This window comes from Podarcis melisellensis (assembly GCF_964234715.1).
Source record: "Podarcis melisellensis genome assembly, chromosome: 13".
Classification (NCBI taxonomy): domain Eukaryota; kingdom Metazoa; phylum Chordata; class Lepidosauria; order Squamata; family Lacertidae; genus Podarcis; species Podarcis melisellensis.
Genome location: NC_138545.1, coordinates 36,387,557 through 36,409,604, shown reverse-complemented (window position 1 = coordinate 36,409,604; position 22,048 = coordinate 36,387,557). Strand labels below are relative to the sequence as shown.

Sequence of the window (22,048 nt, the reverse complement as noted above, 5' to 3'; positions counted from 1 at the left end):
GCCCTTTCCAACACAGCCAGCAGGTTAGTTAAAAAAGAAAGGCCTTCTGCCAAGTGTACTGGCTGGAGGTGTTTGACAAGACGATCCGTTATGAGTGGCAAGGCTACGTTCAAACCAGCAGTTTTGATTTGTGAGAGATATTTATTGGCTCCTATGTTTGTAATCCCAACATTGGTTTCAGGAGCTGTGGGTGGGACAGCGTACGGCACAGCACAGAGTTAACATATGGAACTCACTGCCACAAGGTGTGCCAACGGCTTTCAGAGAGACAAATTTACAGAAATATGCATGTCTGTCCCTCTGCTGCATTTCGACGCTGGTTGTGGAGAAGGGAAGTTCGGCAGTGGAACGGTCTCCCTCCCTCCCTCTCCTTCCTTGGAGGTTTTTAAGCAGAGGTCGGGTGGCTATCTGTCATGGATGGTTTAACTGAGATTCCTGGGTTGGTCTGGATGACCCTCGGGGTCCCTTCCAATGCTATGATTTTCCGCTTGCCTGTGGTTACCAGACGAGCTGTCAAATAAAGCCACTGTTTGAGAAAGAGGTCTGTTGCCTTATAGTGGGCGGCGGGCAAGATGGAAATGCATGACTATAATAACCTCTTTGTTGGATCAGAGCAAAGACTTGTCTAGTCCTGTGGCCGGTCATAAGCCTCTGGAAGCTTTCTCGCAAGGCAGAATGAGAGAGAATAATCCCCCATTGCTTGCCTCTAGATTTGGTGTTCTGTCTTGGATCATGAAGGTTCTATGTAGGTACTGGGGGCAACAGCCCTTGATTTAGGCTCCACGAATCTCTTTTTATTTATTTATGATTTTCAGTTATATACTCGGTTGCAATTTAGCTGATTGTGTGTGTGTGTGTGTGTGTGTGTGTACATGGGGCCAATTCTCCAGTGACCCCCAGCTCAAAGGGAGCCTCAGACTGAGAAACTGGGGTTCTTTTTTGCCATTTCATTTCACAACTTTTGTGTGTGTGTGTGCCTCTGACCAAAATGCGTTGGCCTGTTTGAAAGCAGCTGCTTGCTTTTTTTAAACAAACCCTCTCCCTGCTTCTTAGGCAATGTAGTCTCTGCTTCTTGGGTATCCTGCTAATTTTTAGCCTGTTTCAGATGTGGATTCCCTCTCCCCCATCTTTTCCCGATTCATTATTTTATATTTTGGAGGCTTGCTGGTATCAAGAACACATCTGACGGAGTCCTATGCAGGGAGGGAACCATGGCTCAACGGTGGACCACTTTCTTTGTGTGCAGAAGGTCCTTTCAGAGCATCCCTAGTTGAGAAAGGGATTGGGTAGCGGGAGAAGGAAGAAGACCTCTGGACCATTAGCAGCCTTGAAGTGCTTGATGCTGGGCTAAGTAGACAAAATCAGCCTGGCTCTGTATATGGCAGCTCTCTGTGCTATTAAGGTAGATGTTCCAGCTACCTTGGATGAGCTTTCCGGGCTTCTTGGTTGCTTGCCAGTCACCCCCAATGTCTGCTAGAGAGGAATAAATTTGCCGTTTCTAGGAGGAAATGTTGAGCTCTCCTACTGTCTGGCCTCGTTCAAATGCTTTGGCCGGGACGAATGAAATCATGGCATGTTAGATGTCTTTCCAACCTTGGCTTGAGGATACACAGAGGTGGTGAGTCCTTTTTTCACAAAACCAATCGATTATCTGTTTTTATGTAAAAGGCGGGCCACTTTGATTTGATGCTGGGACCATAAGGCTACAATCCTAGGCATGCTTGTTTTGTTAGTACCCTTGAATCTAGTGGTGTGTTGCTTCTAGGTAAGCAAGCTTGGTATTTCACCAAAACTCTGGTTTTTAAGGAGATCCATGCAGAAGATGTGGTTGGGATGTGATTACCTGCTCTGAGACCCCATACCTGATTCTCCCCTGGCCTCCTCGCTGGCCCAAGTAGGACTAATTCAGCCAGCTAGCCCTGGTAATTATCTAATGCTTATTAGATGGATTCTCCCTAAATTGATTTCTGAACTTTGAATTTTATTGTTATTCGTGTTTTTATACTGTATTTTATGCTGCTTTTACAATTAAGTGTTTTAAATTTGTTGTTAGCTGCCCTGAGCCTGGTTTTTGAACTGGGAAGGGCGGGATATAAATAAATTATTATTATTATTATTATTATCATCATCATCATCATCATCTCCATAGCTGTGCATTTGGAAGGATTCCTGCAGTAAATCAGGAAGAACTTTTTGACAGCAAGAGCTGTTTGACAGTGAAGCAGTCTTCCTTGGGGATACAGGGCCGTCTTTACCCCGGGGGTGCAAGGGGTGCGGGGCACCTGGGCGCTGAATTCTGGGGGGGGGGGGCGCCAGGGGCCCACCTCTGAAGCTGCCTAAGCTCTTAACTATTTACCAGTTATGAAATAATAAATAGTTTTGATCAAGCTAGAAAAGCAAAATACATATACAGTGGTACCTCAGGTTAAGTACTTAATTCGTTCCGGAGGTCCGTACTTAACCTGAAACTGTTCTTAACCTGAAGACCACTTTAGCTAATGGGGCCTCCTGCTGCTGCCGCGCCGCTGGAGCACGATTTCTGTTCTCATCCTGAAGCAAAGTTCTTAACCTGAAGCACTATTTCTGGGTTAGCAGAGTCTGTCACCTGAAGCGTATGTAACCCAAGGTACCACTGTATACCTAGGTGTTACCGAAATGTATACCTACTGTTTCACTAAAGGACTTTCGACTTTGTGCGCTCTTTTACCAAAGACACGCTTGTCATTCACAACGGCGCCGCGCATGCGAAATTAACTCTTACATCAAAATATTATGTTACGTATTGAACTGCTCTGCTATGTTTCTCCTAAGTAGGTGCCTAGACAATACTGATAAGTTGAAGTGTGGTGACGTTGTATACTTAAGTAGAAGTGCATTGTAAAGAAATGAGAGAATTAAAAATTTGTTTCCTTTTCCTCTCTTCTTTCATAAACAAGAGATTAAGGCGTAAGCGTGGTGTCGGACTAAGCATAATAAAAGTTAATTTGGGGGTGCTGGGCGGATCTTTGCACCCTGGCGGCGCATATGCTAAAGACAGCGCTGTTGGGGCATAGTGGACTTTCCTTCCTTGGAGGTGTTTAAGTAGAGGTTGGATGGCCATCTGTCATGGATGCTTTAGTCGAGATTTCTGCATCGCAGGGCGTTGGACTAGATGACCCTTGGGGTCCCATACAGCTCTACAATTCTGTGATCCTATATATTTGTGGTCAATGCTGGGGGGAGGGGGAAGTTCTGCAAATCAATGGGACTCCCCCTTTTCCTGTGCGCCCCCAGAAACTTTTCTGAGGACTCCAGAGGAGGTCAAAGCTCTGTTAAGCATGCCGAAATCTGCTGCGCTCATGAAGCAGCAATGTTGGGTAAGATGGTAAATATGCAAACTGCCCAGATTGAAAGCCTGTACCAATTTCTTCCAAAAGTTGGGGTCTGCTTCACCCTCCAAATCTCTGCTCTCAGATCCTGACAAATTTGGGTGAACTTTCAATGCCAACCTTCTCCGTTATTTGTTTCTGCCCAAGATTTCTTCCGAAAGCTGATTCCCACAGTGGAAAATGTTGCATCCAGAGAAAGGGCCTAGGATTTGGCAGACATGTTTTTCCCTAGCTCCCGCTTCTTAAGCATGTCGTTTCAGGAGATGTGTTAATTCAGAATGGTCGGTGGTGACAATAATAAACTCTGGGGAACATTATTCTGCAAGTGATCTTACATGGGTGGATTTTTAACACCCCGTGTTTTGTAAATGATGTTAAAAATAAGAATGGTTAGAAAGCAGACCCTCAAGCTGAAAAGGGCTCCTTCCCAGAACGCATATTGCTTCTTTGCAACATTCAGGAATGACATGCTGGGAGAGAAGGAAGGCATTTGTGAATATTGTAATTTTTTGTGGCGGGGTGGAGTCTTCCTTCAACTCAACTGCTTTGAGTGAGGCAGATTTCGCACCTGGGCCTCCTGTTTCTTTATTTTGTTTATTTAAAACCTTTTTAAAAAAATAAATAAAAAAACTGCATTTCATCCAAAGGACTTAAAAGTTTTCTGTGTGTTAGCCTAATTCGATTTTTCCGCTCCCATGGAATGGAAACAGGACTATCTCTTCCCATTTCTCCCCCCCCCAAAAAAAAAACCCCCCATCATTCCTTTGAGTTTGATTAGGCTGAGGGTCAGCTAGTGAGCTTCACTCTGTGCGAAGATTTGAACCTCCCCAAACCAAATCCAGTACAGTGGTACCTCTGGTTACATACTTAATTCGTTCTGGAGGTCCATTCTTAACCTGAAACTGTTCTTAACCTGAAGCACCACTTTAGCTAATGGGGCCTCCCGCTGCTGCTGTGCCGCCACCGCACAATTTCTGTTCTCATCCTGAAGCAAAGTTCTTAACCCAAAGCACTATTTCTGGGTTAGCGGAGTGTGTAACCTGAAGCGTATGTAACCCGAGGTACCACTGTATTTCAACTCCTCTGCTATGGGACTCTGCCAGTTCCTACTTTAGATCCTTTCAGGCTTCTGGCTTGTGAAATCTACTGTGTATGTGTCTCTCTTTGTGTGTGTGTGTCTGTGTTGACTAGAACCTTGAGATCCACCAATCAGATCTTGATGCAAAATACTTGCACTTAGAATCAAGCTATTCTGATCCCAGGAATCTGCTCGGAGCGCCAGAACTGAACAGAGCTCACAATCCTTCAGATCTACTCCTAGTATCATTCCTTGCTTCCTTCACTTCAGTAGTATAATGAGGCATGGATGGGAATTATTTTGTTGGCGTTAAACATTTGGGAGTCAGAAATCATTGCTTATCTACTTCAAATTAGCCAGAGATCTACAGCTAGATCAGGATCTGTCTTCTGCCTCGCTCTGCTATAAGGTACATTCAGAGCTGTGATCTTGTTTCGTTTCTGTGTTTTACACTCACACCTGCTTTTTCCGGGAATGGCAGCTTATGCCTTGTATTTGTTTATTTTTAAATCATGCTTGATTGGCATGATACACTCAGTGGAAGTCCATATGAAGTCATCACCTTCCATTCAAATAATACTAGTGAAATGGTGCCCGTCGGTAAACGCGATGAGCGGGTGCTGCAGTTGCCCAAATGTAGCGTTAAAAATAAAAAAAGATAAAAGCTCTGTTAATGGAAGAGGAGGGTCTGAATAAAGGAGATTGTGGGAGCAGTTTTGCAATTGATTCCACTTCCCAGAAAAGTCCGGGAATGGTAGTTGCTTGAGGAATGGAGGTCCACAGTACAGTGGTACCTCGGGTTACAGATGCTTCAGGTTACAGACGCTTCAGGTTACAGACTCCGTTAACCCAGAAATAGTACCTCGGGTTAAGATCTTTGCTTCAGGATGAGAACAGAAATCCCGCAGCAGTGGCGCCGTTGCAGTGGAAGGCCCCATTAGCTAAAGTGGTGCTTCAGGTTAAGAACAGTTTCAGGTTAAGAACGGATCTCCAGAAGAAATTAAGTTCTTAACTTGAGGTACCACTGTATTCCTTGGGGGAAACCACGGCTGTGTAAAGTGGTAAGATGCCACTTTAAATGTATAGGGTACAGAAACCGCTTAGAAGGGTGCCGTCACATTTTGCTGTATAACTTTCCTTCTAGTGGGGCTACTGTAAACTGACCCTGTAATCCTCGGATGTAGGGTGGTATACATAAATTGAATAACTTACAATAATAATACCTACTACCAGACCCTTCGAGTGTCCCTGTTTTTCAGGAACAGTCCCGGATTTACAGAAGCCGTCCCGGTTTCTGAGTTGATCCCAGATTCACCACTTTTCCTTAGGACATCCCTATTTTCATCAGAGAAATGTTGGAGGGTATGGAGTTATGTGACCCCTGAGCCAAGTAACTATCTAACCTTTAGAAGGCATCTCAAGGCAGCCCTGTATAGGGAAGCAGTTGTTTTAATGTTTCATTTTTTTATATACAGGCCTTTTCCTTGTCTTTGGAGAGGCACTGCCAGGGACTGTGGACAATGACTCTCTGACTTAGGAAAAGGCAGTTTCCTATGTTTGGTATTCCATTTTCAGTTTTCCAGCTTTCCCCCCTTTCCTTTCATTAGTCCAAGCCAGGTCGAAGTAGGGTGTGGAATATCCCTTTAATTCAGTGCCATGTGGAAGGCATTAAAAAGCACCAGCCTCTCAGAGAAGTTCTATTTATACTACGCAAGCGGAAACAAAACATGCATATGAAAGAAACATGAATTGTCCAGGGATGGGGCGGGGGTGGCTCAGGGAATTGAGACTGATGGATTTAAAGTGCAAGTGAAACCGGGCAGTGGATTGCTTATTTTTTATCATTTCAGAGATATTACATCATTTTATGTGACATGGTAGCATTTTAGAGCTATCCCTGGTAAAACAATAATTTGGTATGACTAGTTCTTGGCCTGCTACCCTAGATCTGCTTTGTTGGCATCTTTCTGCCTTGAGAGACAATGGAGTGCGCTTCTAGGGGTGGCTTCAAACTGCTGATGTCCTGCTCCTTCTGGGGTAGTTTGTCACCTGTGAGCCAGTGTGGTGTAGTGGTTAAGAGCGATAGTCTCGTAATCTGGGGAACCGGGTTCGCGTCTCCGCTCCTCCACATGCAGCTGCTGGGTGACCTTGGGCCAGTCACACTTCTCTGAAGTCTCTCAGCCCCACTCACCTCACAGAGTGTTTGTTGTGGGGGAGGAAGGGAAAGGAGATTGTTAGCCGCTTTGAGATTCCTTCAGGTAGTGATAAAGCAGGATATCAAATCCAAACTCCTCCTCTTTTTCTTCCCCACCCTGGACTCGTCTCCCACCTGTGGCTCCATATCTGTTTACCTGGGTGTCTTCTTCTTTGGCGATCACTCGTAGCCGAGTAAGATTGTCTTCCACGAACACGGTTTTAAAAGTGAGTCTGTAAGTGACTGTGGAGGCCAATTCTGGATCCACACATCCTTCCACAGTGGGGACATAGGTTTCCAGGTGGGAGTTGATCATGTTGAGGGTTTGCCAAGTGTGCCTTCCTTTTAGCACGTTTCTCCCTTGCGTCCTGAGTTTGAGCGTCTTCAAAGCCCATGACACCTTTGGTAAAGGCCGTTCTCCAACTGGAGCGCTCACAGGCCAGTGTTCCCCAGTTGTCGGTGTTTATACTACATTTTTTAGATTTGCCTTGAGAGAGTCTTTAAACCTCTTTTGTTGACCACCAGCATTGCACTTTCCATTTTTAAGTTTGGAATAGAGTAGTTGCTTTGGAAGACGATAATCAGGCATCCACACAACATCCAACAAAGTTGATGTTGAAGAATCGTTGCTTCGACACTGGTGATCTTTGCTTCTTCCAGTACACTGGCATTAGTTCACCTGTCTTTCCAAGTGACGTGTAAAATGTTTCGGAGACACCGTTGATGGAATCTTTTGAGGTGTTTGGGACAGTGTTTATAAGTGGTCCATGTTTCACAAGCATACAGTAAAGTTGGTAGCACAATAGCTTTGTAAACAAACATTTTGGTTCCCCTGTGAATGTCCTGGTCCTCACTCACAGAGCTCAGTTTTACCTGGGAGTAAACCTCGTTGAACTCAATATATAAGGACTGTGCTGTCAAATTCCCTAACCTAGACTATTGCTTGGGAAACCTAATGGAAGCCAGAGAGTGATCTCAGAACAGATAAAGGCAGGAGATCTCTTTTCACAGAAGCCATTTAGCTTTTAGCATTGAGTATGTGTGCAGTCAGCTGCCTTTTTGCAGTGAATAGGCTGCCCATCCCTGGTGCAATATAATCTGTGTTCCTACCAGGGCATGCCACATTTCTTACTCTCATACGACATCCCTTTCCTGGCTTCCTCCCCATTTCGATATCCCCCCAAAACCTTGTCTTTGCATTTAAAAGTCTCCCTTCTCCATCTCTTTGCCATCTTGCAACTGTATATTGCAGCCCTGTTCTTGTTCTTAGGAGACCCACTGGCGAAGGAAGGGGGTGTGATGGGTGCAGCACGCCCCAGGTGTCATCCCTGAGGGGGGGTGACATTGCTGCCCCTCCCCCCAGGATGCTCGTCGCAGGCAGTGCCCCCCTGGGACACTCACCCCGCCCCTGTGGGTGGCTAGCTCCGCCCCTGGGTGCACAGACCTCATTCCCCTCAGGAAGTTATACAGTGGTACCTCAGTTGTCGAATGTAATCCATTCTGGAAGACTGTTCGACTTCTAAGACGTTCGAGGTGCAGTGGGCGGTTAGCAAAATCAATTGAGAAACGTGCCTCAGAAGCCATTCAACTTCCGCTGCGCATTCGAAAACAGAAGCATTCACTTCCGGGTTTTCGGCGTTTGAAAACTGAAACATTAGTCTTCCGAGGTGCTTGAAAACTGAGGTACCACTGAAATTCCCTGGAAAGGACTGACTCTTGAAACACTTAGGAAATTGTAGCTCTGCGTGGGGATCTGGGGTCTCTAACAACCGGTGTTTGAAATTAGCCAAGCACCAGGCACGTTATGTGTCTAATTGCGACCACGTGGAGATCTCTGGATGCCGGGCTGGCGACTGGGGAAAGCAAAATGTCACCTAGAGAAGGATCTGAAATATTTTCCTCGAAGCTTGAATTCTGTTTCATTCTGCATTGTTTTATTTGGTGTTTTGATGTGTTGTAAACCCCTTTTGAGATTTCTCCTTTAAAATATAAAGTGGCGTAGAAATGGCTTGCTGGTTTTTGAATGTCTGAGATAGATTTTTTCAATTTCGTTGTTCTGTATGGGACAATGACAATAAGGGTTAATGTATAAATGAGCAACAACAGCAAACATCAATGAAAAGAAATGGCACTTAGACAATCTGTGGTGGTGACGGCAGCCTAGGTTTAAGGTACCGAATAAGTTATATACCTGAGTTTCTCATGCTGCTAAAATCCCTCAGCACCCTTAACAAACTACAGTTCCCAAGGTTCTCCTTCTCCCTGGTTAATCCTTTCAGCAACTCAGTGAGGCCGAGAGACGGTGAATGCCCCAAGGAAGGTCACGCAATAAGCTTATGGCTGAGTGGGGATTTGAACCCCAGTCTCCCAGGTCCTAGGCCAGCACTCTAACCACTATGCCACACTGGCTGCCACAAGCAGCTTGCTCTGGCTTGCCTTATCTCTTGCTGCTTGTACCTTACTGTGGTCTGGATCCCTCGGCTACATGGCGCTGCTCTTTTGTGCCACCCTGTCTCTTGAGCTGGACCAAGCTAGCCTGGGCTTCTATTGCAGCATCGCCCAAAGCGCTAAGAGATCGGCGCTGCACAGTGGGAAAGGAAGCAGAGCACCTGAGTTTTTGATCCTCCAGAGGGAGGAAAACAGCCAGCCGTGCTAATGGGCGAACCTACTGGGGGGGAAAGATTACGTAGAAGTGACTGGAGTCCCAAGGGAGAAACTGGCTCCCGTCTCCTGGCAGTGATCCTTTTCCCATCGCCTCATGTGCAAGCTAGTTCTCCACATCCCTCCCCACTCCACCCCCCGCCACAATCCCCGCTGCCTTATTTCTTCTGGAGCCTGGTTTTAATAGAGGGCCGAGTTTGATGCCAAACGTTGCTCTCTCTTCTCTCTTGCCCTTTTGCAGCTCAAGTTCCAGACAGCGATGAGCAATTTGTGCCTGACTTTCATTCAGAAAACTGTAAGTACTCTGGCTGGGGAGATGGCGAGGAGGAGGAGGGGAAGGTAGGGCTTTAGTGGGAGAAACCAGAAGGTTGGGAAAATGTCTGGAACGCCAGCATGGCTGATCCCTTTCGCACAACCGGGATGCGCTGAACTGGGAAGTGGGGAACCTCAGGCCTGCGAGCCAGATGTGGCCCTCAAAATCCCTCTGCCTGACTCTGTCACACCCATCATGCTTTGCACCCTCCCTGAATGCTTTCCCGCCGCCCCCATCTTGAACTCTGACAGTGCTTTTGGCATTGTCCAGGGCAGCTGTCTACCAGCTCCATCTGGTACACAGGTTGAGACCCTACCTGCCCACAGACTGTCTCGCCAGAGTGGTGCATGCTCTGGTTATCTCCCGCTTGGACTACTGCGATGCGCTCTACGTGGGGGCTACCTTTGAAGGTGACCCGGAAACTACAACTAATCCAGAATGCGGCAGCTAGACTGGTGACTGGGAGTGGCCGCCGAGGCCAAATAACACCGGTCCTGAAAGACCTACATTGGCTCCCAGTACATTTCTGAGCACAATTAAAAGTGTTGGTGCTGACCTTTAAAAGCCCTAAACGGCCTTGGCCCAGTATATCTGATGGAGTGTCTCCACTCCCATCATTCAACCCAGACACTGAGGTCCAGCTCCGAGGGCCTTCTGGTGGTTCCCTCCCTGCGAGAAGTGAGGTTGCAGGGAACCAGGCAGAGGGCCTTCTTGGCAGTGGCGCCCTCCCTGTGGAACGCCCTCCCATCAGATGTCAAGGAAATAAACAACTATCTGACTTTTAGGAGTCACCTGAAGGCTTAGGGAAGTTCTCAATGTTTGATGTTTTATCGTGTTTTTAATATTCTGTTGGGAGCCGCCCAGAATGGCTGGGGAAACCCAGCCAGGTGGGTGGGGTAGAAATAATAAATTATTATTATTGTTTGGCTTGGCTGGATATAGGCTAGAGAGGGAGGTGTAGAAGCTAGCCTGCTGTAAAAAGGGAAGTAAACCCTACACAAATCCAAAGTAGCACCCCTGAGATGGTTGGATGGTGCCCTATATGCCTTCTTCTGGCAACTCCTGCAGCCAAGCTGGTGTCAAACGTCTTTCTCTGCTTTCCTTTGGACTGAAGCTGAAAGAGCCCAGGCCCTCCATCCACACTGCCCAGCCTTGGCCTTCCAAATTTTGGGACTACAACTCCCATGATGGCTGGCCACTGCCCACGCTGGACTGGGGCTGATGAGAGTTGGAGTCCGATAGCTTCTGGAGAACCACGGGCTGCCCAACCCAGTCGCAATGCAGGCTCTTTCCTGTCGGAAGGCCTTGACGCCTCAATTTCCTTTTCCCAGTAGCCCTTCACAGCCCCCCAGCTAAGATCAAGAAGGAGCCTCAGAGCCCATGTTCGGAAGCAGCGGGGTCCTGCCGGCGCAGACAGCCTTACCAGTACCGTAATGGGGAGCAATGCCTTTATGCCAGGTAATGTTTTGGGTGAGTGGGTTCCAACCCATCTCCCCTGATCTGACATTCACCTGAAGCACACCTGTCATTATGAGATGCGTTTCCAGTGTTCCTTGAAAGAGTTAAGAATAGATGTGTTTGCAATATGTCTGTATGAGGATTCCACTAACTCAGCCTTCTTCAACTGGCTGGCCAGTAAGATATGCCCTTTTCCCCATCACTCTATCCCACCTCTTTCCCCAAAACAGCCAGCCAGCGTTCCGTGTCCACAGTTCTTATTACGTTGCTTTGGAGATTTCCATCCCATCCATCTCTTCCCCACATTTTAGGACTCCCCTAGCCCAATATTTTTTTACACTGCTGCAAACTTTGAGGTTTTCCCGTGTCTGCTGATACCAGGGTGGTCAGTAAGTCAGTAAGACTTGATTTAAATCATTTTTTTACAGAAAGGCTGACTCTTGCTGGTATAATCTTAATATTTACAACCAGATGACGGTTTCATTTTTGGAACAATAAATTTTCAGAGTAGTTTTTACAGTTATATATTACTAATTTGGTTATGCTATTAGAAATACATGGAATTATTGTGAGGTTTAATAAGTTAACTGTTTATATTTGGACAACTCTTCTGCTATACTTTATTGGAAGGAGAAAAATAACCACTTCCTTAATAACAATTTAAAGAATTTACTTAACTAAAACAATAACGTTATAGCACATGTATCCATGTTTGTTAACTGATGTGGTTAAACATTTTTTTTAAAAAAATAAACTTAGACCGAGTTTTAGCACACATGAAAAACTTAAAACAAATCCTTATTTCCTAATGAATAGCCTTTGGGATATAATGTAACTTAAATACAAAACTATTTTTAGAAAGATTTTTCCCCCAAAAGCATTTTTTTTAAAAAAAATCCGATTTAAATTTAAAAAAACCCATTTTTTTTTTAAAAAAATCATTGCTTTTTATCCACCCTGGCTGATACTCTCTTCTTGTGCATGGGTGGTGCCGTTTTGGCTACGTAACGATCCATACCCAGAAAATGAGGATGCTTAGAAAAATGAGCAACTGTTTGAGAATCGCACCAGTTACCATGTGTCAGGGTTATGCTGGGATAAGTGGAGGAGGTCAGTGGGAGCATGTAAGATGCATATCCGTCTGCAACTGATGCTTGCGTATTTCTCTAGGCAAGAGTCAAACTTTGTGAGCTCCCACGGCCTACCCCAGGCTGCGCCCGGACGGGCATACCTTATGGAGCACAGGTGAGCCATGGCATTGAGCAGGTATCGTTTCGCAATGCATCCCAACCAATCCTGGAGGCTCAAGCTTGACCTCCCAGCCACCAAATGCCAGGAGTCCTTGAAAGACTTTAATGTTTCTGTAGGGATGGATTTAGACACCAGGAGAGGATATATTGCCTAGTTGTCATCCTTCCTTGCTCACATTAGCAAGATCAGCAGAGTAGCATCCTTTGCAGGTTAACCTTGGAAGCTAAGACAAGGTGGATTTAACCTTCTAGAAACAATAACCCAGGATGCCATAAGGCAGACTGGATGTTCCTGGTATTACCCCTTCCCTTTAAAAAGCAACAATCACACACACATTGTTTTGTGAAGAAATAAAAGTAGTGTTTACTTACATAATCTAGGTATCAGAGCAGCGATTACAGTAGCAATATAAAGCCAGGCTTATAACTACTAAGTTACAAAAGTACAAAATCTCAGTTCAAAAATGATGAGCTCAGACGTGCACATGGGGTCAGCTAGGAAGCCCAATGAAGATGGAGGAGGCAGGCAGGAAGGAAGTATATAGTGTCACAGCTTCCTGCCAAGGAAGACAAAGGAAGTGATCTCACAGAGTTCTCTCTAGCATATTTTACAGGAGAGCTCTATGAGCCTCAGCCCCTTCATACGCCTCTCTAGCAAAATATGAATTGTTGGTCTGACTGCAATAATATTTCCTCCGACATATGCTAAGGCTAGGGCTCTGGTGGGCCTCTGGGGAAGAGGGTGCTACACATGTGGTCCAGCTGCTTGAAACACTACCAGCTCCTGAGCTAAGTAGTCAACTGGATCGCTAGTGGGTAGGGCAAGGAGGGGGAAGCTGGGGTCCTCCGGCTATTGCTGGTCCACAAATGGCCATCAGTGGGCAGACACTATGGGAGTTCTAGTCCAACAACATATGGAGAGCTGCAGGTTCCCCATCGTTTGGGCAGGGTCCCTACATTTTAAATTTTATTTATTTTTAGTGGCTGGGGTGGCGAAAGAGCCCCCTGAATCTTGACTCTTATTTCAGAAAAGCTTTACTCTACCTTTTGGTTCTAGGGACACGGGTGGCGCTGTGGGTTAAACCACAGAGCCTAGGACTTGCCGATCAGAAGGTCGGCGGTTTGAATGCCCGCGACGGGGTGAGCTCCCATTGCTCGGTCCCTGCTCCTGCCAACCTAGCAGCTTGAAAGCACATCAAAGTGCAAGTAGATAAATAGGTACCATTCCAGCGGGAAGGTAAACGGTGTTTCCATGCGCTGCTCTGGTTCGCCAGAAGCGGCTTAGTCATGCTGGCCACATGACCCGGAAGCTGTACGCCGGCTCCCTCGGCCAATAAAGCGAGATGAGCGCCGCAACCCCAGAGTTGGTCACGACTGGACCTAATGGTCAGGGGTTCCTTTACCTTTTGGTTGTATATCTTTTATTTTTATTTATTATATTTCTATACCACCTTTTCTTCTAAGGAGCTCAAAGTGGAGCACATGGTTCTCCTCCTCTTCAAATGCTGTTGAAACAAAGCTCCCATCAGGCCTAGGAAGCCTAGCTAACAGCCAGGGATGGTGGGAATTGTAGTTCTGCAATATCTGGAGGGCCAAAGGGTAACCCACATCTGGCGCTGTGGTCTAAACCACTGAGCCTCTTGGGATTGCCGATCAGAAGGTCGGCAGTTCGAATCCCCACGATGGGGTGAGCTCCCATTGCTCAGTCCCTGCTCCTGCCAACCTAGCAGTTTGAAAGCATGCCAGTTCAAGTAGATAAATAGGTACCGCTGCAGTGTGAAGGTAAATGGTGTTTTTGTGCACTCTGGTTTCTGTCATGGTGTTCCGTTGCTCCAGAAGCGATTTAGTCATGCTGGCCACATGACCCAGAAAGATGTCTGTGGACAAACTCTGGCTCCCTCGGCCTGAAAGCGAGATGAGCGCTGCAACCCCATTTGACTGGACTAAACCATCCAGGGGTCCTTTACCTTTACCTTACATATGTTAGTCTTAGAGGTTTCCCAACACACTCTCTCTGTGTGTGACGGGCTAATACATCGCTCCCCAGAATGGTTAAATTTTAGAATTCAAACAAACTTCCAGGAAGCTCCTCTGCCCTATCCCATAATCCAAACCCAGCAAAGAGATAGAGAGACAGACAGAAAGACAGATATAGAGATCTTCAGAGCTGAGCATCATGTTCACTTTTCACTTCCAATGTAAAACATGCCTGCAGGCTATCTGTGAGTGCCCATTTTTCCGGGGTATGGCTAAACCCCAACTAGTCTCGGCCTGCTCCACACCAGTTAGCCTATTTGGCGCCTTCCCAACCCGGTATGCCAGAGATCAGAAACTCGGGCTGCTTGGATGCAAGCTTACCTGCAGCTAAGCCCTGCTGAATTCACCTGGCATTCCAGACTCCGGTAGTGTGCGTACCTGGGAGCCTTTGCTGCAAAATGGGCGATAGCTCTGTCGGTGGAGCAGGAGGCTCTGAATCTCAGGGCGTGGGATTGAGCCCCATGTTAGGCAAAAGATTCCTGCATTTCAGGGGGTTGGACTAGATGATCCTTGAGGTCTCTTCCAACAGTTCTACGATTCTACAAAAGGGTGGTGGCTGTACACTCACATTGCTTTGTATGGGGGAGCTGGCCAGCTTGTATAGTCTTATCTTGGTTTTTAAACAGCTTAGTTCTCAAACATTTTGGCTCCTGAACGCCGCAAACCTGGAAGTGACTGTTTCGATTTGCGAACTATTTTTTGGAAGCCGAACGTCCGACGGGGCTTCCAATTGGCTGCAGGAGCTTCCTGCAGCCAATCATAAGCTGTGCTTTGGTTTCTGAACATTTTGGAATGATGGACTTCCGGAATGGATTCCGTTCGACTTCCAAGGTACGACTGTAGTGTGTTTCTTAAATGTTAGCTTTCACTGGAGGCGTTTTAAGCAGAATGTCTGTAGTTGCACCCAGCGCCAGGCAGGGGGTGAGACTAGATGATCACCAGGGTTCCCTCGAAGTCTGTAATCCTGTTATTCTATGCCCATTGTCTTTCTGTCCTCCTCCCAGCTCATCGTACCAGCTGCGTGGCGAGATGGGCCAATCCTTCCCCACCTCTCAAGCCTTGGGATCGGATGCCCCACCGGCTTATCAGCGCCCGCTGTCTGCCCCATGCCTCCCGTACCCTGCCCAGGGCTTCAAGCAGGAGTTCCACGACCCAATGTACGACCAGGCAAACCCGCTGGGGGCCAGTGGCAGCTCCCGGTACGCGGCAGGAGTGGTAATCAAACAGGAGCAGATGGACTATGCTTTTGACGCAGGTAGGCAGTGAGAAAGTCGGCTGAATTGTGGGGTGTGTGTGTGTGTGTGTGTGTGATGAGATGAGATACTCTAGTACATGGGTAGGCAAACTAAGGCCTGGGGGCCAGATCTGGCCCAATCGCCTTCTGAATCCGGCCTGCAGACGGTCTGGGAATCAGCCTGTTTTTACATGAGCAGAATGTGTGCTTTTATTTAAAATGCATCTCTGGGTTATTTGTGGGGCATAGGAATTCATTCACCCCCCCCAAAAATATACAGTGGTTATATACACTTCAGGTTACATACGCTTCAGGTTACAGACTCCGCTAACCCAGAAATACTGTTTCAGGTTAAGAGCTTTGCTTCAGGATGAGAACAGAAATTGTGCAGCGGCAGTAGCGGGAGGCCCCATTAGCTAAAGTGGTGCTTCTGGTAAAGAACAGTTTCAGGTTAAGAACGGACCTCCGGACCAAATTAAGTACTTAACCCGAGGTACCACTGTAGTCTGCCCCCCCCCCCACAAGGTCTGAGGGACAGTGGACCGGCCCCCTACTGAAAAAGTTTGCTGACCCCTGCTCTAGTAATTTTCTTCAGCACAGCGTATCAAAGCCCATTAGCCCTGCAGAGTCATCTTGGTGAGGCCGCTCCCAAAAGAGCGCCCAAAACATGGAAGTGGTCCTTTAAAAATAATACATTTTTTATGCTTTTCAGGTTTATACATTTCACTAATTTACAATCATTTTAACATTCAAAACTTGACTTCCTTCCCCCCTCTTTCTGCAGTTCTGTAATGTACCTTAATGTACAATCACACAGCCCGTTTTGTGTGTGTTTTTTAAAAGCTGCTTTTACTTAAGCTATTGATTATGTTATGGAAATGTACAAGCTTTTTGGGTTCATAGAATTCTTCATCAGCCAACTATCACTTGAAATCTTTCAGCCTCCCATCCCACACTCAACTGCTTCCCCAAACTCATTGGTCTTAACCGTCTCAGTATTCTTCTACTTTTGGGGCAACAATGACAAAATAAGTCTATAAGATTTCTTTCTTTCTTTCTTTCTTTCTTTCTTTCTTTCTTTCTTTCTTTCTTTCTTTCTTTCTTTCTTTCTTTCTTTCTTTCTTTCTTTCTCTCTCTCTCTCTCTCTCTCCCTCCCTCTCTCTCTCTCTCTCTCTCTCTCTCTCTCTCTCTCTCTCTCTCTCTCTCTTTCTTTCTTTCTTTCTTTCTAAAAAGAAAGCCACAGGTCACTTTCAACCAGGCTGCACCTCTCCCCCTCCCTTCCTTTCTTTGGCTGAGAGGCAATCTTTTCTTTCTTTACTCATTTCCTTTTACTTCTCAGCCTGGAATGTTTCTGTGCTCAGTTTCATAGCTTGCAAGCTAATGAGCCTGTGAGATGTGATCAAAAGGTGGCGGCTGTTCTTTAGGCAAGCCTACCCTCCTCTTGCGCATCTCACTGTGGACGGATAGCTTACGCACTGAAGGTTTCTGAATAAGTTCTTCCAGGGCTATCTTCAGCTACAAACCACCTACAAACCTCTCCCCTGCCCTGGATAAATGACACCCACTCCAGTGAGATTGGTCCTCTCATTCAGTTTTTTCAATAGCCTTCTAAAACCAGAGTGGGAATCACACTGGGCTTGGCATTTATGCACCTATACAAAGGTCCCACTTAATCATACTTTACTTTTACTTTTCTTTTATATGATTTTTATTAAATTTTCTGTTTTGCAATTTTAAATACAGTGGTACCTCGGGTTACAGATGCTTCAGGTTACATGCGCTTCAGGTTACAGACTCTGCTAACCCAGAAATAGTACCTCGGGTTAAGAACTTTACCTCAGGATGAGAACAGAAATCGTGCAGCGGGAGGCCCCATTACCTAAAGTGGTACCTCAGGTTAAGAATAGATTCAGGTTAAGAACGTACCTCCAGAACCAATTAAGTTCTTAACCCGAGGTACCACTGTACTTGTTTAAACATCCAGTACACTTCCAAGCACAGTTCAAAGTGTTGGTGCTGACCTTTAAGGTCCTAAACAGCCTCAGCCCAAGATACCTGAAGGAGTGTCCCCACCCCCATCGTTCAGCCCGGACACTGAGGTCGAGCGCCCAGGGCCTTCTGGCGGTTCCCTCACTGCGAGAAGTGAGGTTACAGGGAACCAGGCAGAGGGCCTTCTCGGTGGTGGCGCCTGCCCTATGGAACGCCCTCCCAGCAGATGTCAAGGCAATAAGCAACTCTTTTATTTTTAAAAGAAGGCGGCCCTGTTTAGGAAAGTTTTTAATGTTTGATGCTGTATTGTTTTTAATATTCGGTTGGAAGCTGCCCAGAGTGGCTGGGGAAACCCAGCCAGATTGGCAGGGTATAAAAAAATTAATTATTATTATTATTATTATTATTTATTTACAATATCAACGACTTCCCTTCTTCTCTTTCCATGGTTCAGTTTGCATACCACATATCCCTCCATATTTCACATAAACTAAACCATTCAGTATTCTGTTATCACAGCCACCAAAACTTATTTACACTGTTGAATCTCTTACTGCTACCAGCGTTTTTAAATGAACACAATTCTCACCCATATATTCAGTAAACATTTTCCAATCTTCTTTAAATGTATGTTCTTCTTGTTCTCTTCTTCTATATGTTAAATCTGCAAGTTGCACATATTCCATCAGTTTTTAAGTTGCCATTCTTCTTTAGTTGGGACCTCACTCATTTTCCATTTTTGTGCTAACAAAACATGGGCTGCAGTGGTAGCATACATAAATAGTCTTTTTTTGACACCTGGGAATTTCCCTCTGAATTATCCCCAACAAAAAGGACTCTGGGTTGTGGTTTGTGGTTTTTTTTGAAAGGTATTTTAAAGCATTTTTTTCAAGTCATTGTATATCATTTCCCAATACTCTTTTACCCTTTTACAAGTCCACCACATATGAGGAAAAGTACCCTCAACCTTGTTACATCTCCAGCACTTATCTGATTCGGACATATGCATTTTAACAAGTCTACTCGGAGTTGGATACCATCTGTAAATCATTTTCAGGTAGTTTATGTATTTATTCAATGGCCCCGCTTAATCATACAGTGGTACTTTGGTTCTCAAATGCCTTGCTACTCAAAACAACTTGGAACCCAAACTCTGCAAACCCGGAAGTAAGTGTTCTGGTTTGCGAACTTTTTTTGGAAGCCGAATGTGCTCCGTTTTGAGTGTTACACTTCCAATTTGAGTGTTGCACTGAGGTCTTTCTGTTTTTGCTATTTATTTTGCATTTTTGTTTTTGCGGCGTTTTGTTTTGGTGACTGTGTGGAACCCAGTTCAGCCACTGAATGATTGATTGATTGTGTGACTGCAGTACATTGTTTATTGCTTTCATTTTATGTATCCATGGTCTCATTAGATCAGGAGTAGGCAAACTAAGGCCCGTGGGCCGAATGCGGCCCAATCGCGTTCTCACTCCAGCCAGCGGACGGTCCGGGAATCAGCGTGTTTTTACATGAGTAGAATGTGTCCTTTTATTTAAAATGCATCTCTGGGTTATTTGTGGGGCATAGGAATTTGTTCATATTTTTTTTCCAAAATATAGTCCGGCCCCCCAGATGGTCTGAGGGATGGTGTTCTGGCCCACAGCTGAAAAAGGTTGCTGACCCCTGCGTTAGATAGTAAAATTCATATTAAATTGCAGTTTTAGGGGTTGTTTTTCAAAGCCTGGAACGGATTAATCCATTTTGCATTACTTTCTATGGGAAAGCGCCCCTTGGTTTTGGAATGCTTTGGTTTTGGAACGGACTTCCGGAACGGATTAAGTTTGGGAACCAAGGTGCTGCTGTACCATTTCTGTGTACAAAAAGAAACGGGCAACCCTTTCATCTGGCTGAAGACTTTTATCTGGCCTGTGAGGTTGTCGGGATTTCCTTTCCACCCACCCCCTTGCTTAAATTGCACCTTCCCTTTTCAGCTTATCAAACCCCGACGGCACGCAGTTATTCCGCTCTGGGGTGCCGTGACATTTTGTGACCTTCAAATACTAGCAGGGAGGGAGCGAAGAGGCATTGCTGTGTTTCCTGGCATTGCGTTGCGTTGCATAACCTCGAACCGCCTCCCCCCCCCCCCCGCCTCTGCTTCCTGGCAGGGAGCCCTCCTGTTGCTGAATGGAGCAGAAAGGAATTTCATTCACAAAATGGAGGCACAGGAACTGGGCTCTGGGCTGGTGGGGTGTCGGATTACAGCAAGGCTGTTCTCCTTATGGGCAGCTGACATCAGCACACAGGCTGGTAACCGGAGCCAAATCTTGCTTGGCTCGAAGCCCAGAGGGAAGAAAGTCTGGGCATGCAACTTCTGACTCCCCGAGGCGTCGAAATGCCTGGGTAGAACAGGGGCTTCTTTGGCTGCCAGAGAAGCCGGAAGAAAAACCAGCCCCCTCTTTCTGGCAGCCCTTAATTTTCTCCATGGGCAGCCTTTAAAGGCTTTTCCTGGGCTGCCCCATCCTCTCTGCTGAACCTTGCAAAACCGCAGGCTGCTTTGGGGAGAGTAGCCCCTCTTACAAATGGTGTAAGAAAAAACTGGTCCTTTTCCATTAGAGCCCTTATAGAGTCCTTATGTAGGTTCTCTATCAGGAGGAGAAAAATAACAGAGGCCAACCAGAGAAAGTTGAGAAGCAAAGCAGCTAGTAAGCCTGCTCTTTATTAAACTGTTGCAACAGGGTACTAAACCCCCCCCATAAGACCTTGTTGTTGTTGTTTAGTCGTGTCCAACTCTTCGTGACCCCATGGACCAGAGCATGCCCGGCACTCCTGTCTTCCACTGCCTCCCACAGTTTGGTCAGACTCACGTTTGTAGCTTTGAGAACACTGTCCAACCATCTCGTCCTCTGTCGTCCCCTTCTCCTTGAGCCCTCCATCTTTCCCAACATCAGGGTCTTTTCCAGGGAGTCTTCTCTTCTCATGAGGTGGCCAAAGTATTGGAGCCTCAGCTTCACAATCTGTCCTTCCAGTGAGCACTCAGGGCTGATTTCCTTAAGAATGGAGAGGTTTGATCTTCTTGTAGTCCATGGGACTCTCAAGAGTCTCCTCCAGCACCAGAATTCAAAAGCATCAATTCTTCGGCGATCAGCCTTCTTTATGGTCCAGCTCTCACTTCCATACATCACTACTGGGAAAACCATAGCTTTAACTATACGGACCTGCATCTTTTACGATGATCCAAATCTTTTACAACTCTATTTGTGTCCAGAATTCAGTCTTAAACTACAAGTGATATTCCAATTGTACTAAAAAATGTAACTGTTTACAATGGTCTTTAAGATAAGTTCTTTTAAAATTCCCCATTCCTTATTAAAAATTTGGTCTTCCTGCTTTTTTATTCTTCCGGTCATTTTAGCCATTTTGGCATAATCCGTCAACTTGATCTGCCATTCTTCTCTGGTCGGGACTCTATCTTCTTTCCATCTCTGAGCCAATAACATCTGCACAGTCGTGGTCACATACATAAATAGTCTTTTCTGCTCCCTTGGGATTTCGGCACTTAGAATTCCTAAAAGGAAGGCTTCAGGGTTTTTTTTAGCAAAGGCTATATTTAAAACTCCCCCCCCAACTCATTATATATCATTTCCCAAAATCCTTTTACTACCTTACAATTCCACCACATATGATAGAAGGTGCCTTCTTTTTCCTTACATTTCCAGCATACATTTGAGCATGTTTTATACATTTTTGCCAACGTGCTGTGAACCTTAAATTCCATAACTTCTCCCAAGCTGTAAGTTGTATATTATACCCAAAGTCTCTCGCCCAATGTGATTTGACCTGTTTGTCTTTTGTATCTTTGTGTCTGTCTCATAGATGTCCCAAGCTGCCATTCGATGTATATGAATGTGGAACCCTTCCCAGGACATTCCAATGCTGACGGCACACTCGGTGAGGCATTTTCCATGAAGGCCTTTTCTTGTCCGCAAGCCTATTAGCTGGGCTGTTAGCCGTTTCTCAGTCTACACACATGACCAGGCTGACTAGTAAAAGGCAGGATTGTACACTCAGGCAAGGATCTGTCCTTTGTTTTCTGTACACCTTGGGTTACAGACGCTTCAGGTAACAGACGCTTCAGGTTACAGACTCCGCTAACCCAGAAATAGTACCTCGAGTTAAGAACTTTGCTTCAGAATGAGAACAGAAATTGTGCGGCGGCAGCGGGGGCCCCCATTAGGTAAATTGGTGCTTCAGGTTAAGAACAGTTTCAGGTTAAGAATAGACCTCCAGAACGAATTAAGTTCTTAACCCAAGGTACCACTGTATTTTGAGTTCAGCTGCAGTACATATGGGCCGGTAAGAAAAGCAAGTACTTTCTTAGCATTGCAGAGTTTCCATGTCACACAACCCTGGTTGGGCGACACCATGGGAATGCATGTGGTGTTAGAAGCTTTTATAGGGGCGAGCGGTTGTCATGTGATCACTCCCAG

At 45.9% G+C, this 22,048-nt stretch overlaps 1 protein-coding gene across 4 annotated transcripts in view; it reads left to right on the top strand.

Moving 5' to 3' along the window:
• ETV4 (ETS variant transcription factor 4) overlaps positions 1 to 22,048 on the top strand; it is a 38,110-nt gene that overhangs the window by 6,887 nt on the left and 9,175 nt on the right. The window contains exons 1-6 of one of the 4 annotated variants that reach the window (XM_081884238.1): positions 637 to 745; positions 9,543 to 9,596; positions 10,949 to 11,072; positions 12,243 to 12,317; positions 15,364 to 15,614; positions 21,435 to 21,509. In XM_081884238.1, the coding sequence (XP_081740364.1) occupies positions 676 to 745; positions 9,543 to 9,596; positions 10,949 to 11,072; positions 12,243 to 12,317; positions 15,364 to 15,614; positions 21,435 to 21,509 (649 nt within the window). In that variant the 5' untranslated portion in view covers positions 637 to 675. Of the gene's footprint in view, positions 1 to 636; positions 746 to 9,542; positions 9,597 to 10,945; positions 11,073 to 12,242; positions 12,318 to 15,363; positions 15,615 to 21,434; positions 21,510 to 22,048 lie in introns of those variants that run through there. The other 3 variants (XM_081884237.1, XM_081884236.1, XM_081884235.1) reach the window with 3 other exon arrangements.